The sequence below is a fragment of the Ornithorhynchus anatinus genome, chromosome 5 (genome assembly GCF_004115215.2).
Source record: "Ornithorhynchus anatinus isolate Pmale09 chromosome 5, mOrnAna1.pri.v4, whole genome shotgun sequence".
Lineage (NCBI taxonomy): Eukaryota > Metazoa > Chordata > Mammalia > Monotremata > Ornithorhynchidae > Ornithorhynchus > Ornithorhynchus anatinus.
This window is the reverse complement of record NC_041732.1, coordinates 8,558,112-8,573,819: the sequence shown is the minus strand read 5'-3', so window position 1 is coordinate 8,573,819 and position 15,708 is coordinate 8,558,112. Positions and strand designations below refer to the sequence as shown.

The window sequence follows — 15,708 nt, the reverse complement described above, 5'->3', positions numbered from 1 at the left end:
CCGCTCGCCCATTGGTCCCTTCCTCCCCCACCCGCGCTCCTATTGGGCCCCGCCTGGCGGCGCAGCGCGCCCATTGGTCGACGCCCCCGCCGCTCTGGGGCCCGGAGGGCGGGAGGGGGGAGGACGCGAGGACCCGCCTCCGCGCCCAGCAGGGTAGTGTGCGCCGCGGGAGCTGGGGGCTGGAGAAGGGAGCCGAGCTGGTTGAGCCTTCAAAGTCCTAAAACGCGCTGCTGTGGGTTCGGGGGTTTATTGATTGAATAGAGCCCGAGCGGGAGGACTTCTGCAAAGAGGGAGCGAGACATGGAAATGAAGAGACGGATTCATTTAGAGCTGCGGAACAGGACGCCCTCTGATGTGAGCATTTGGCAAAAAAAAAAAAAATCTTCCACTTTTGGGGGGGGGATGGTGGAAGGTTTTTTTGGGGGAGGTGGTGGGGAGGTGTGAAGGAGGCGAGCTACGGATGATTTGCAAGGTGGGGAGGTCTCCACCAGTGGCCATGAATGCTCTCACTGCTGCTGCCCTTGATATGTGACTACCTGTGTGTGTGTATGTGTGTGCACATATATATGCATGAGTGTGTGTGTTTGTGTGTGTGTGTGTGGACACCCCATTGGGGGGCCAGAAGGCGCACGCGTTAGGGCCTGGGAGAAGCGAAAAATAAAAATAACACCGATCCAGCTTTTGCTCCAGGGACTGCCTAGCTGGAGATAAACCGGGGGGGTGCTGCCTGCTGAATTTATCAACAACAACAACAACAAAAAATTCACACACACACACCCCCCCCCAACACAATAAGTTTTGTGCTCAGCGAATCCGGTTGAGTTCCTGATATTTGGGTTAGGAGCCCCCCGGGGGAGAGAAGGTGGGAGGAGAGAGAGGATGCAGCCGAGTTGGGAAGGGTTTGAGTTTAAAGTGCGTCTTCGTTTCTTTGCAGTGATCAGGCAACAGACGGGGGAGCCATATTTGTAACTTTGTAGTGCTCATGAACGCGCCCTTTCTCTCTCTCCTTCCTCCTCCTCTCTCCCCTTCCCCTCCTCTGCCCCCTCTTCGCTCCAGCTGCTGACAAGGGTGTCTTTTTAAGTAGGAGGAAAATGGGATTTTCATCGGTAAGGACCGTTTCTTTCCTCCACGCCCCAGCGAGGTTCCGAGACTCTCTGGAAAGCAGAAGGAGCTTTTTTCCCCCCGACCTCCCACGTTTCCCTTCCTTGCCCACCTCAAGCCCACCCCTCAAATCGAGGTGAGGGTGGTGAGGGTGTCGTCCAGCCCATCCCTCCTGCCCTTGCAACCCCTCCGCCACCTCCTCCTCTCCTCCGGGCCGGGACGCGGGGCTTCGCCGTTCAACGTCTGGCCGAAGGGGCGAGAACAAGAAACTTTGTTAGGACGAAAATAGTCAGCGGCTGGCCGGGCAACCCGCCGGCCAGGGTGGCGATGTCCAAAGTCGTGCGGACCCCAGAAAAAACAGCCATCATCGGGGGGGGGGGGGTGATCCCTTCTTTCTCCCCTTCTTCCTTTCCTTCCTCCCTCCCTCGGCCTGGCTTTTATGGATCGTGACCCTGGGAGAGAAAACTTAGGAGAATGGAAACTGGGAGCATCGTGCAGAAAGGCACACAAACACGCGCTCAAGGAGAGGGGAAGGTGATGGGGGCGGGGGGGAGGATGGGGCTCTTTTAACCGCCGCGATGGGGATATGGGGTAGGGGGTGTTGTGCGTTTTGTAGCCCCCCTCCCCTTTCTGACTGTAAGGTCTTTGGGCAGGGAACGTGTCTCTCAACTCTTACATTGGCCTCTCCCAGGCCCTTAGTACAGTGTTCTAAACCCAGAAAGCGCTCAGTAAATACCACTGATTGGAGGTGATTGGCGCTGCTTTGGTGTCGTTTTGAAGCAGGGCGCGTTGAGAAGTTTGCGGACCTTACAGCCGCCCTTTTCTGCTCCCTCCCCCCTTACACACACACACACACACACAACCACACAACCCGTCTAATCCACCTCGTCCATTCTCCCCGGGAGACCCGCTCCCCTCCAGCCCGGCCTGGACTTTGGAAACCAAGATGTCTTTTACCCCTTCCTTCCTAATAGCGCAGTTGTGTGTGTGTGATGGTTTTGTTGGGGTTTTTTTTGTCATAATAATAATGATAATGTTGGTAATAATAATGATGGCATTTGTGCAGCGCTTCCCCTGTGCCAAGCACTGTGTTTGGCCGCTGTTCGGTCCTTCCAACAATTGGGCGGTGCGTTCCATGATGTCATGGGCCGGGCGGCCGGGCCCAGGGTTGGAGGGTCGCCCCCCTTGGACCTTTCTGGGGCCCCCCCACACTCCCCAAATGGTCGGGGGGCGGTCGATGTTGGCACTGGGCGAGGGTGGGAGTGGGCAGGAGGAGGAGGAGGAATTATTCCGAGCTGGGAGGAACCCTGCCTTCGTCCCTTCCTCTCCCTCCCTTCCCCGGATGGCAGCGGGCCAGGTCCTTTTGGTGGAACCCACTCCTTATTTCAACTTTACTTAGAGCCCGTGGGTGTGCGTGGTGGGGAGGGGGCTAAAGGCGGGGTGGGGATGGGGGGCGCAGACAAAGGGAGGGAGGGGAGAGCCTGGGTTGACAGTGGGGACGTCGATTGGGGTTTCTCACGCCCCCCTCCCTCCTCTTATATAAACACCGCCGGCCCCGGAGACTCCCAACCCGCGGGGTCGGGGAGCTGGGGGGGTTCGGCCCGTTTTTTGGGGGAGAGGGGGAATAAGGGACAATGAGAGGTGGAAAAAGCGGGTGGGGGCGGGAGTGGCGTTTTGCAGCGCGGGCCGGTCCTTCCCCTGCCGCGGTGGGATGGGGTGGGAGACTCACCTCCAGACCCTTCTCTCCACTTGGTCCCCGGCGCCGGGAAGCCGAGCAAGGACCAGCAGCCATTTTTTTCGGTCCCCGGGCCCCAGCGGGCTGCGAAAGGGGAAGGGCGGGAGGGGTCGGTCCGGGGTCTGCGGGGGCCCCGGCTCCCCCTCCCACGGCCCGCGCGCTTTTCCTTTGGAGGCCTAAGGGCCTTCGAGACCCTCAGACCCCACTTTGGCCTTGGGCCCGGGGGGCGCAGGGGACACCGGGTTGTGTGTGTGTGTAGTGTGTGTACCATGAGTGTGTGCCGGGTGTGTGTACCGTGTGTGCTGGGTGTGTGCGTGCCGAGGGTGTGTGTAGCCGGTGAGCGGCGGCGCTCGGAGCTGCCATTTTGTCAGTGTGGCCGTTGTCACAGGGGAGGGGGCGGGGAGACCCACACACACACACCCAGAGACAAACAGACAGACCCAGAGACACACAGACAGACCCAGAGACATCCAGCGACCCCCCCAAGAGACAGAGGGAGACCGGGACAGGGAGGGAGGGGGACGGACGACATGAAAGCCTTGCGCCATCTCGAAAGGGACCGGACCCTTTCCCCGGAGGGGAAAGGAGGGGGCGGCTGCCTCTTTAAATTTGGAGGTTGGTATTTTTCCCGCCTTCTGCGCCCCACTTGGAACCGTCCCCGACCCCCCCTAAACCCCCTGACCTCCGACCCCCCCGGCTCCCTGACCTCCGACCCCGCCCTTCTCCCGAGCCGACCCCCGCCCCCCCGAAAACCGACTTCAGTTTAAAAAGGAAAGACACTTCTGCCCCATCTGCCTTTTTTTAAAAAAACAAACTCATAGTGGAGTTAAAAAGGAAAAAAAAAACCACTTTAGCCGAAACGATTTGGGCGCCTTTAAAAAAAAAATGTTATTCTCGTAATCCAAAACAAAACACACTTTCAACGTTGTTTTTCCGTTTTCGAAGAAAGGCCTTTTTCTCATAGTTGGGTTTTAAAAGAAACACTTCCGCCGAAACGATCTGGAAGGGGGGTCGTAATTTTTTTTTTTCTTAAAGGGGGTTTGGGGTTGGTTTGTTTTTTTAAAAAAGGTGTTTTTCCCAATGCCTCTGACTTTTTGAATGGCCTCCAAGATCCCCGCGGCCACTTCCAGAGGGAGGGAATGGGCCTCCCTGGGGTGGGCATTCTGTCTTAGTGTGTATATATTATATGTATGCATCTGTATAGATCTAGTTTATTTATTTATATTAATGTCTCTCCCCCCCCAGACTGTGAGCTCATTGTGGGCAGGAAAATTGTTCTATTGTCCTGTCCCAAGCGCTTAGTACAGTGCCTTGCACACAGTAAACCCTCAATAAATACGATTGAATGAATTAATTAGCAGAACGCCTCCGTGTTTTAAGACGAACCAGGCCCCTTACCCATTTTTCCCCCATCTGGGGCGGTCAGTATTCTCAGAATTGAAGGGTCAAGAGCTTTAAACCAGATCACCATATCACGATCGAGGTTTCCTCCCGCCTAGCTCAGAAGGCAGACATCCTTATGTCAGTTTTTCAAATATCAGCATTGTTTGGGGGCAAAGAATTTCTGGATTCCCAGGCTCGGTTCATCAAAAATCCAAGCCTCTGAAATGTTTGGTTCTCCCAGCATTTGGTTGTGTAAATAAAGTGTTCCCCACATAAAACGGCTCCTCTCTTGGAGATGGGGGTGTGTGTGTGTGTAATAAAGTCGTGTGAGAGGTGGAAGATTTTGCTAATAATAGTAATAATTGTTAAGCAGTCATTACATGCCAAGTGCATAGAGAAGCAGCATGGCCCTGGTGGATAGAGTACAGGCCTAGGAGTCCAAGGACCTGCATTCTAATTCTTGTCCCACCACTTGGCTGCTGGGTGACCTTGGGCAAGTCACTTAATTCCTGGGCCTCAGTTACCTCATCTGTAAAGTGGGGATTAAGGCCGAACCCTTAGTACAGCACAGTACATAGTATTTAGCACAGAGTTTGATTTAGAAGTATTTGTTAAGCACTTAGTATGTACCAAGTGCCGGGGTGGAAACAAGATAGGTTGGACATAGTCCCAGTCCCACACTAAATAGGAGGGAGTAGGCTTTAATCCCTGTTTTACAGATGAGGTAATTGAGGCCCAGAGAAATGAAGTGACTTGCCCAAGGTCACACAGCAGACAAGTGGTGGAGCCAGGGTTAGAACACAAGGTCCTCCGATTCCCACGACTACACTCTTTCCACTAGGCCAGGAGTGGAGGGGAGAGAATCAGAAGCAGTGAGGTCTAGGGATAGAGCCCGGGCCTGGAGTCAGACGGACCTGGGTTCTAATCCTGGATCTACCGCCTGTCTGCTGGGTGACCTGGGGTGCCTCATTGAATTTCTCTGGGCCTCAATTCCCTGATCTCTAAACTGAGGATTAAGACTGTGAACCCCATGCGGGACAGGGACCGTGTCTAACCTAGAGAAACAGCATGGTGCAGTAGATAGAGCACGAGCCTGGGGGTCAGAAGGCCATGAGTTTTAATCCCGGCTCTACCACGTGTCTGCCTTGTGACCTTGGGCAAGTCACTTCACTTCTCTGGGCCTCAATTACTAAATGTAAAAAATGGAGATTAAGAGTGTGAGCCCAATGTGGGACCAGGACTGTGTCCAACCTGGTTAATGTATCTCTGCCCCAGCACTTAGAACAGTGCTTGGCACATAGTAAGTGCGTAACAAGTACCATAATTATTATTATTATCACCCCAGTGCATAGTAGCATGGCTGGCCCATAGCGCTCAACAAATATAAAAAAAGACAGTCTAGGTTTTAAAGGGTAACAAGTTGGAGTCGCTTCCCGGGTTTACTGGAGCAGAGACCATCCTCTGTATTCATTCATTCAATAGTATTTATTGAGCGCTTACTATGTGCAGAGCACTGTACTAAGCGCTTGGGATGAACAAGTCGGCAACAGATAGAGACAGTCCCTGCCGTTTGACGGGCTTACAGTCTAATCGACTGTATTGGCTGTATTGGCTGTATTGGCTGAGGTGGGGGTCACCTCCAAAAGCAGGGTGACTTATTAGGTGAAGATGCTGATCCATGCAGGCTTTTCCATCTTGAAAGTCAAAGCCACTTGGAGGTCGCAGTAACAAACCCGATCAGGCAGCGGCTGATACGCTCTAGGTAGTGCCTCTTCTATTTCTCTATAGTCTTTGTGGATCAGGAGAAAAACGAAACTGGGCGATTTGCTTGTGTCCGCTGCAATGCAAACACACTGTGATACTGCGCATTGGCAGCGTGAGACCAGAGTAGCAGCGTGGCCTGTTCATTCATTCATTTAGTCGTATTAATTGAGCACTTACTATGTGCAGAGCAGTGTTCTTAGTGTTTGGGAGAATACAGTACCATAATAAACGAACACGTTCCCGCCCCTCAATGAGCTTTGTTGGAGAGGGTCTGGGCCTGAGAGTCAGAGGACCTAAATTCTGATACCAGCTCTGCCACTTGATTGATGTGTGACCTTGGGCAAGTCACTTTGCTTCTCTGGGCCTCATCTGTAGAGTGGGGATTAAGGCTGTGAGCCCCATGTGGAATAGGGACTGTGTCTGACCCGATTTGCTTGAATTGTGTGAGAGTTGGAGGATTTGGGTCATAAGACTAATAATTGTACTTGTTCAGCGATTACATGCCAAGCGAATAGAGAAGCAGTGTGGTCTAGTGGATAGAGCACAGGCCCGAGAGTCAGAGGATCTGGATTCTAATCCCTGCTCCACCATTTGGTAAGTCAATTTCTGGGCCTCACTTTCCTCAGATGTAAAATGGGGATTGAGACTGAGCCCTTAGTACAGTACTTAGCGCAGTGTTTTATTTAAATGTATTTGGTAAATACTTACTATGGGCTAAGTGCTGGGATGGAGACAAGATAATCTTGTTGAGAGGGTTGAGAGAGGTGGTAAGACTTCTTTTGAGAAATCTTTAAAGTCATCACAAGCCTGGGAGTCAGAACACCTGGATTCTAATCCCGGCTCCACCGCTTGCCTGCCGTGTGACCTTGGGCAAGTCAGTTAACTTCTGAGCCTTCCTTCCCTCATCTATAAAAATGGATTCAAGATCTGTTCTTACATAGTCCGGGAACAGGAAATTGTTCCAACCAGATCCTGTATCTACCTAGGAGTTCAGTACGGTGCTTGGCATAAAGTTAGTACTTAAATATTATTATTATTCACCTTTTTGGTAGCTTACTTTAAGCCCTATCTGAAGGCCAGGGTTTAGGTAAAAATCCTCAAGGCTGCTACCAATGCAAGGGGTCTTTGATTTTGCAAGGAAATGCAGATGGGGGAAGGCCATTTCCCTGCTGTCACTGCTTTTTTTTTTTTCTTTGGCATTTATTAAGCACTTACTATGTATCAGGCACTGTACTAAGCAATGGGGTAGATACAGGGTATCAGGTTGGACACAGTCCATTCCTGTATGGAGCTCACAATCTAATTAGGAAAGATAACAAATATTGACTCCCCATTTCCCCATTTTACAGGCACAAAGAAGTGACTTGTCCAGGGTCACATAATAGGCAACTGGTGGAGTCATGGTTAGAACCCAGGTCCTCTGACTCCGAAGACCGAGTCCAGTCCGCTAGGCCATCTGGTTCTCAGTGATTTCTTTCTTGCCTCCCCCACCCCTCATTACTATGGAGAATTGGCTGATTCCTAGGATTCCTGGGACCCAGCTATACCCCCGAGGGAAAGGTCAGAGAGGGCTTGTCCAGAGAGGCCCCTTTTTCTGGAGCTGGAGGAGCACTTAGAACAGTGCTTGGCACATAGTAAGCGCTTAACAATACTATTTTTTTCCCTCCTTCCTCCAAAGAAACAAGCAAGCCTAAAGCTCTTAAAGAAATGGGAGGCATTGTGTCTGACCTTATTAGCTCTTATCTACTCCAGGGCTTAGTACAGTGCTTGATGCCTAATAAGTGCATAATCATAATAATGATTCTATGAACAAGTTTCAAAGTGGGTAGGTTTGAGTTTCGTTTCCTTTTGCCCAGCTTCAGAGGAGGGGGCCGATGCATAGTGTAAAGGCTAGAAAAGAGGCAGTGTGGTTTAATGGATAGAGCATGGGCCTGGAAGCCAGAAGGACCTGGGTTCTAATTCTGGCTCCGCCACTCATCTGCTCTGTGACCCTGGGCACATTACTTCATTTCTCTGGGTCTGTTTACCTCGTCTGCAAAGTGGGGATTAAGACTGTGAGCCTCATGTGGAACATGGACTGTGTCCAACCTGAGTAACTTGTATCTACTCCAATGCTTAGTACAGTGCCTGGCACGTAGTAAGTACTTAACAAAAACCTTTAAAAAAAACCAAACTCGGAGTAGGGGGATGGGAGTGAGAAGGGGGAGAAGCAAAGGGGTTGGGTAATCAGCCCCTGTAAGCAAAAGAAAAAAAGCTTTGTGGACACAATCAACTTCTCAGAGTTCATTTCCTACCAGTTTTCATAATATGTGACAATTCTCCTTTGAAAGAGTATGTATTAATGTGCAGCTGGTTTTGAGTTTTAAATCTTGTAATCCCAGATTTTGAATCCATATCAACGACATAAAAGTAAAATAAAAACCTTTAAGGCTGCCGATAATCCCTTACTGAAATGGCAAAGGAAAACACGCTTTGCCTCCTCTTCTTAGTTTCCCTTTCCTGGTTTTACATCTCTCCCATCCAGTTTTTTTAAAGGGACAGAGGGATGAGAATTTATCGTCCGCTCTCACAGGTTAATCGGAGGAAGGATTGTCAAAGACGGACCGTGCCGTCCTAAGTGTAGCATAACGCCTCAGTTCACCTAGCACCTTACCTCCCTAGAGCTGACGTTATGACGTAAGGTATCTTGGCTGCCACCTTCCTCCGGAGCAAGTGTGGGCAAGCTTTATTATTCCCATTTTACAGCTGGAAAAGCCGAGGGCCAGTGACTAGAATGTAGATCGACCCACTTGCAGTTTGATCGTCCGTCCACTAAGACTTAAGCTGATCCCGTTGGGGTTGGAGGTTTGCACCCCAATTAGTAGTACAGATGGGGGAGGTCTCCCCATTGCCCTGACCTTGGGCAAGTCACTTCACTTCTCGGGGCCTCAGTTACCTCATCTGTAAAATGTACATTGAGACTATGAGCCCCATGTGGGACAGGGACTGTGTCCAACCTGATTTGCTTGTTTCCACCCCAGCGATTAGTACAGTGCCTGGTACGTAGTAAGTGCTTAACAAATGCTGTCATTATTATTATTATTCATCCACTCTGCTAGGTTATAGACCTTGAGGCCCTTGCTTGCATTTCCAAGAGTGACATCTGGATTGTGTGGGGCGGGGGGTCCCTGTTTATTCATTCATTCATTGTCATATTTATTGAGCGCTTACTGTGTGCAGAGAACTGTACTAAGTGCTTGGAAAGTACAATTCAGCAACAAAGAGAGACGATCCCTGCCCAAAATAGGCTCACAGTCTAGAAAGGGGGAGACAGACATCAAAACAAGTAAACAGGCATCAATAGCAACAGTATAAATAAATAGAATTAGAGCTATATATACTCATCAAAACAAGTAAAACAGGCACTAATATGGATAAATAGAATTATAGATATGTATATATATACACAAGCATTTACTATGTGCCAGGCATGGTGCAAACAATAGGGTTGGACACAGTCCCAGTCCCACCTGGGGCTCACAGTCTCAATATGCATTTTTCAGATGAGGTAACTGAGGCACAGAGAAATGGAATGACTTGCCCAATGCTACACATCAGACAAATGATGGGGTCAGGATTAGAACTCATGACCTCCCGACTCCCAGGTCCATGCTCTTTCCACTACGTCATGCAGGGTGCTTGCCTTCCTGAGACTGGTGTTGGGGGCCGGGGGGTCTCCCCTCCATTCTTGGTGCCACCTGGCTATCATTATGCCCCTCTCCAAGTGGACTCCACTTGAATCTCTGACTTTTGAGCATTTCATTCATTCATTCAATAGTATTTATTGAGCGCTTACTATGTGCAGAGCACTGTAAGCGCTTGGAATATACAGTTCAGCAACAGAGACAATCCCTGCCCAGTGACAAGCTCACAGTCTAAACGGGGGAGATAGTCACCCCATCCTCAACCCCACAGCACTTATGTACCTGTCTTTAAATTAAATAACTGATTCATTTTGTTAATGTCTATCTCCCCCTCCAGACTACAAGCTTATTGTGAGTGAGGAACGTGTCTGCCAACTCTGTTATATCGTACTCTCCCAAGTGCTTAGTACAGTGCTCTGCACCTGGTAGGTGCTTGGTGGCCTAGTCGATGGAGCTCTGGCCTGGGAGTCAGAAGGGCCTGGGTTCTAATTCCAGTTCCACCACTTGTCTGCTGTGTGACCTTGGGCAAGTCACTTCACTTTGGGGCCTCAGTTCCCTCATCTGTAAAATGAGGATTAGGACTGTGAGCCCAGTGTAGGGCAGGGACTGTGTCCAACCTGATTGTCTTGGATCTACCCCAGCTCTTAGAACAGTGGTTGACACATAGTAAGCACTTAACAAATACCATCACCATAGTATTGACTGATGGATTGATTGACTGGAAGGCCCCAGATGTGGGAGGGTAGATGCCTTCAAGCCCACCTCCAATTAGTCAATCATATTTATTGAGCACCTAATGTGTGCAAGGCAGTATACTAAGTGCCTGGCAGAGTACAACATAGACACATTCCCTGCTCACAATGAGCTTACAGTGTAGAGAGGGAGATGGACAGTAATATAAATTAAGTTAAGGATATGGACATAAGTGCTGTGGACCGGGGGGGGGGGGCGGGGGGAACGGATGAATAAAGGGTGCAAATCCAAGTTCAAGAGCGACACAGAAGGGAGTGGGAGAAGAGGAAAGGTGGGTTTGTTCCCGGAAGGCCTCTTGGAGGAGATGTGCCTTCAATAAGGCTTTGAAGATGGGGAGAGTAATTGTCTCTCTGATATGAGAAGGGAGGGCATTCCTCCACGCATGATTTGGTGATATTAGATCATACCACCCCCAGCTGACAACCCCTCCCCTAGCGCTGTGTGTGGGGGGGGGGGTCTGTGTGGTGTATGGTAGAGCGGGTGGAAAGGAAAGATAGTTGAGTTTCTGTGCCAGTTCAACACTTGGTTGGTTTTAGCAAATAGTTTCATCTCCCTTTCTCCAAGCCAGAGGGGCTTAAAAAAACATAACAAAACAGATGTGACAGATTTTTGCTTCCTCTCCTTTTGTTTCTTCTTCCCACCCTCTGGGAGAGGTGCTAATGACCAGAGAATGACCAAAAGGTGACCAGCGGGGAGAGAAAGATAAAACAAAGGGTTTTGGATTACCCACAAAGTGGGTAGTGGAATTTCTTTGTGTATAGTGGCCAGGGACTGTGTTCAATGCTGGATATTCTTTCCCAGCCCTTAGGGTTTTTTTATGGTATTTGTTAATCACTTATTATGTTCCAGGCACTGTACTAAGTGCTGGGGTAGATAGGAGCTGATCAGTTTGTGTAACAAAATGTGCCAAGCACTATCTTAAATCCTAGGATAGGTACCAGATAGGTTGGGCACAGTCCCTGTACCCCATGGGGCTCACAGTCTTCATCCCTATTTTACAGGTGAGGTAACGGACCCAAATAAATTAAGGGACTTGCCCAAGGTCACACAGCAGACAAGTGGCAGAGCCAGGATCCGGTATTGGCCATGAATCTGGTCAGTCAACACGGAAGTGGGATTGCCCCCTTTGACAGATGGACACAAACACACACACACACACTAAGCTTGTTGTAGGCAGGGAACATGTCTGCTGCTTCTTTTGTACTCTCCCAAGCGCTCAGTACAGTGCTGTGTACACAGTAAGATCTCAATATGGGAAGCAGCATGGCTTGGGAGTCACAGGTCATGGGTTCTAATCCCAGCTGCACCTCTTGTCAGCTGTGTGACTTTGGGCAAGTTACTTAACTTCTCTGTGCCTCAGTAACCTCATCTGGGAAATGGGGATTAAAACTGTGAGCCCCACATGGGACAACCTGATGACCTTGTATCTACCCCAGCGCTTAAAACAGTGCTTGGCATATAGTTAGCACTCAATGAAAGACATCATTATTATTACTATTAAAAAACACCCTCAATGATGGTGGTGATGATAGGCCTCTGGGGATGAAGCTTGAAGTTGGTCCTGGCTCTGGAGGAGGAGGATGAGAAGGAGGTCCCCAGCTGTCCCCTTAGGTTTTGTAACTTCTTTTGGAAGTTGCTCCTTATTCCAGGAGTGAAGGTCGGTGGGAGTGAGAAGGATGGAATTGACTAGATTATCTGGTGTGGAATTCTTATCTCTGGTGCTCCCAGGTTTCTTCCTCCTGCTTACTTCTTCCCTTCTCCTAGCACACATATACAAACACTCTCTCTCCCCGTTATAACTCTGTCACAGTGTACTCTCCCAAGGGCTTAGTACAGTGCTCTGCGCACAGTAGGTGCTCAGTAAATACCGTTGATGGATTGGTATCTTTGGAGCACTTACTATGTGCAGAGTACTGTACTTGTGGTGTGGGAGTACGATAGAGTCAAGTAGACTGAACTCTGCGCTCAGGGAGTTTACAATGGTAGGGGTGGGATGGGGAGACTCAAATTAAGACTGTGAAAGACCCCTCTAGACTCTGAATTCCTTGTGGGCAGGGAATGTGCCCACCAACTCTGTTGTTTGGTTTTCTCCCAAGCGCTTAGTACAGTGCGGTGCACACAGTAAGCACTCAGTAAATACGACTGATACAATTGGTATCTTTTGAGTGCTTATTGTGTGCAGAGCACTGTACTGAGGGTGGGGGAGTGTACAATAGAGTGAGCAAGCACATAGTACAGTGCTTTGCACACAGTAAGTGCTCAATAAATACTATTGAATGAATGAATGAGTGAGGAAGACTGATCCCTGCCCTCAAGGAGCTTACAAAGAAATGGGGCTGGGGGACGTTGAAAGACTGTGAAAGCCCCCTCTAGACTGTGAACTCATCCGTGGGCAGGGACTGTGCCTACGGACTCAATTGTATTGTCCTCTCTCAAGTGCTTAGAACAGTGTTCTGCTCGCAATAAGCGCTCAATACATACAGCTGATTGAGAAAATTACAAGTAGGGAGAGTAACAGAGTATAAAAATATACTCACCAGCACTCCCGTCGGGAACTCAGCTTAAAGGAGTGTCTCTCGCTTGATATTTTGAATCCTCATTTTCTGGGGGTTTTTAATCCGCAAACAAGGGCTGCCCACTTTTAACTCCTTCTGCCTCTAAGCTCGCTGTGGGCTGGGAATGTGTCTGTTTATTGTTGTAATGAACTTTCCCAAGCGCTTAGTACAGTGCTCTGCCTACAGCAGGTGCTCATTAAATAGGATTGAGTGCATGAATGAACGGTGTGCAAGCGGAGAGATCGTTTGCCCACATGCCGAGCAGGGCACCGCTCTGCTGTGGCCATTGGCCACAGGAAGTGAAAATGGGTGAGGGGCACAGCCTTTAAATCCACAGGAAGGATTGGGGCGGGCTCTGATGTGGCCACTTCTCTTGGGCCTGGGACCTTCGGGTTCACTGGAAAGGGAGTTAGAATGCTACAGCAAATGTGCCCAGCACTGCAGGATACAAATGACGTGATGCAGGCGATACAAATGATGTGATATAGTGCAGTCAGATCAGACACTTCGGACCCCCAAGGGGCTTAAAATTCTAAATATGTGGCCTAGTAGAAAGAGCCTGGGCCTAATCTTGGCTCTCTCACATGTCTGCTGGGTGACCTTGGGCAAGTCGCATCACTTCTGGGCCTCAGTTCCCTCATTTGTAAAAAGGGGCTAAAGACTGAGCCCCATTAGGGACAGGGACTGTGTTCCAACCTGATTAACTTGTATCTACCCCAGTGCTTAGTACAGTGGCTGATAACATAGTAAGCACTTAACAAATACCATTTAAAAGAAAAAGATTACCACCAGAGGCCTTCAGGGGCAATAGGCTTTCATGAGGCTTGAAAGGTAGGTTGGTGGTTTCTCTGAAGGAGCCCTAAATCAGGTAACCTCGATCTCCTCTGTCTCGCCACCAACCTCTTGCCCACATCTTAGCTCTGGCCTGGAACGTCCTCCCTCCTCATATCAGATCATCGCTTCCCCCGACCAAAGCCTTACTGAAGGTCCATCTCCTCCAAGAAGTTTTCCGTAACTAAGCCCTCCTTTTCCTCTTCTCCCACTCCCTTCTGTGTTGCTTTTACTTGCTCCTTCATTCACCCTCCCTCCAATTCCCACAGCACATATGAATATATCTGTATGTAACTGTAATTTATTCATTCATTTATCCATTTATTTATATTAATGTCTGTCTCCCCCTCTAGACCGTGAGTTCATTGTGGGCAGGAATGTGTATGTTCATTGTTATATTGTACTCTCTCAAGTACTTAGTACAGTGCTTTGCAATAGTAAGTGCTCAATAAATACGATTGATTGAATGAATGAATAACAGCTTGGCCTTCCCCCACTAAAGCCTTAATCCCTCTCTGTTCTGCTTTGCCTACGCACTTGGCTCTGTGCCCTTTATTCACCCCTTCTTCAGTCCCACTGCTGTATGTATCCATAATTTAACCCCTCTTTCCTAGACTGCACACTCCTTGTGGGCAGAAAACCGGTCTACCAACTCTTCTCTTTTGTCCTCTCCCAAGCGCTCAGTACAGTGCTCTGCACACAGTAAGCGCCCAGTAAATACCAATGATTGATTGACTGAGGCCCTGACATCCCTAACAGGGGCTTGGGGGTTGCTTCTGCCTGGTTGTCCATCTGACAGGGTCAGAACCCCGTTAACCCCTAGGGTTGGATAGCAAGCCCCGGACCTTCGGGCCTTCGCACTGCTTGTTGGGAGAAACAGTATTATCTCACACCTTTGAAAACGCTCTTTGAAGAAGAGATCTTCTAAACCGTCACTCTGCAGGACAAAAGAGAACACGTGTCTCATTCTCAAGAAGATGTTTTCTTTTTGAATTTTTTGTGGTTTTAAGCATAGAAATGGATCCCTATCTCCCATTTTACAGGCTGGGAAACTAAGGCTCAGTGTAAAAAAAGGATCTGGCCAAAATAACAGAACGAATGAGTGGTAAACTCTGGACATGATCCAGGTGCCCTCCTCCTGATCCAGAGTTGGGTTTTTTTGTTTGTTTGTTTTTCCCTCCACCTCCTTTAATTTGGCTGGAAAGGATGTCATTTTTCACACAGTAGGGGCCTAGCACAGATGTAGGAGTCAGGGGACTTTGGGTTCTAGTCTTAGTTACTTCACCAGCCTGTTGTGTGACCTTGAGCAAGCCAGTTAACCTCTTTGGGCCTCGGTTTCCTCATCTGCCAAAATAATAATAATTGTGGTATTTGTTAAACACTGGGGTGGTGCAGTGCAATCAGGTCAGACATTTGTTCTCTGCCCCACATGGGGGCACAGAGACTCTTGGTATTTAAGGGCCTACTATTTACCAGGCATGTCAGTCTCCCTCTTTAGACTGTGAGCTTCTTGTGGGTGGGGAACATGCCTGCCAACTCTGTTATACTGTCCTCCCAAGCATGCAGTACAGTGCTGTGCACACAGAAAGTGCTCAGTAAGTACCAGCATGGCGTAGTAGATAGAGCACGGGCCTGGGACTCAGAAGGTCATGGTTTCTAATCCCGGCTCCACCACTTGTCTGCCATGTGACCTTGGTCAAATCACTTCACTTCTGTGCCTCAGTGACTTCATCTCTAAACTGGGGATTGAAATATGAGGCCCACATGGGACAGGGACTGGGTTCCACTTGATTTGCTTGTATACACCCCAGTGCTTAGTACAGTGCCCGGTACACAATAAGCGCTTAACAAATACCATAATTATTAATTATTATTATTGATTAGGTTGGGCCAATGGTGTGAG

The 15,708-nt window shown here is 49.3% G+C and overlaps 1 protein-coding gene across 1 annotated transcript in view; it reads left to right on the top strand.

The window, feature by feature from the left end:
• The first annotated feature begins 148 nt into the window (after positions 1–148).
• Positions 149–15,708, top strand: part of ANP32A (acidic nuclear phosphoprotein 32 family member A) — a 33,962-nt gene continuing 18,402 nt past the window's right edge. Inside the window, exon 1 of the mRNA XM_029065520.2 lies at positions 149–354. Coding sequence (XP_028921353.1) covers positions 301–354 — 54 coding nt within the window. The 5' untranslated portion in view covers positions 149–300. The remainder of the gene's footprint in view (positions 355–15,708) is intronic.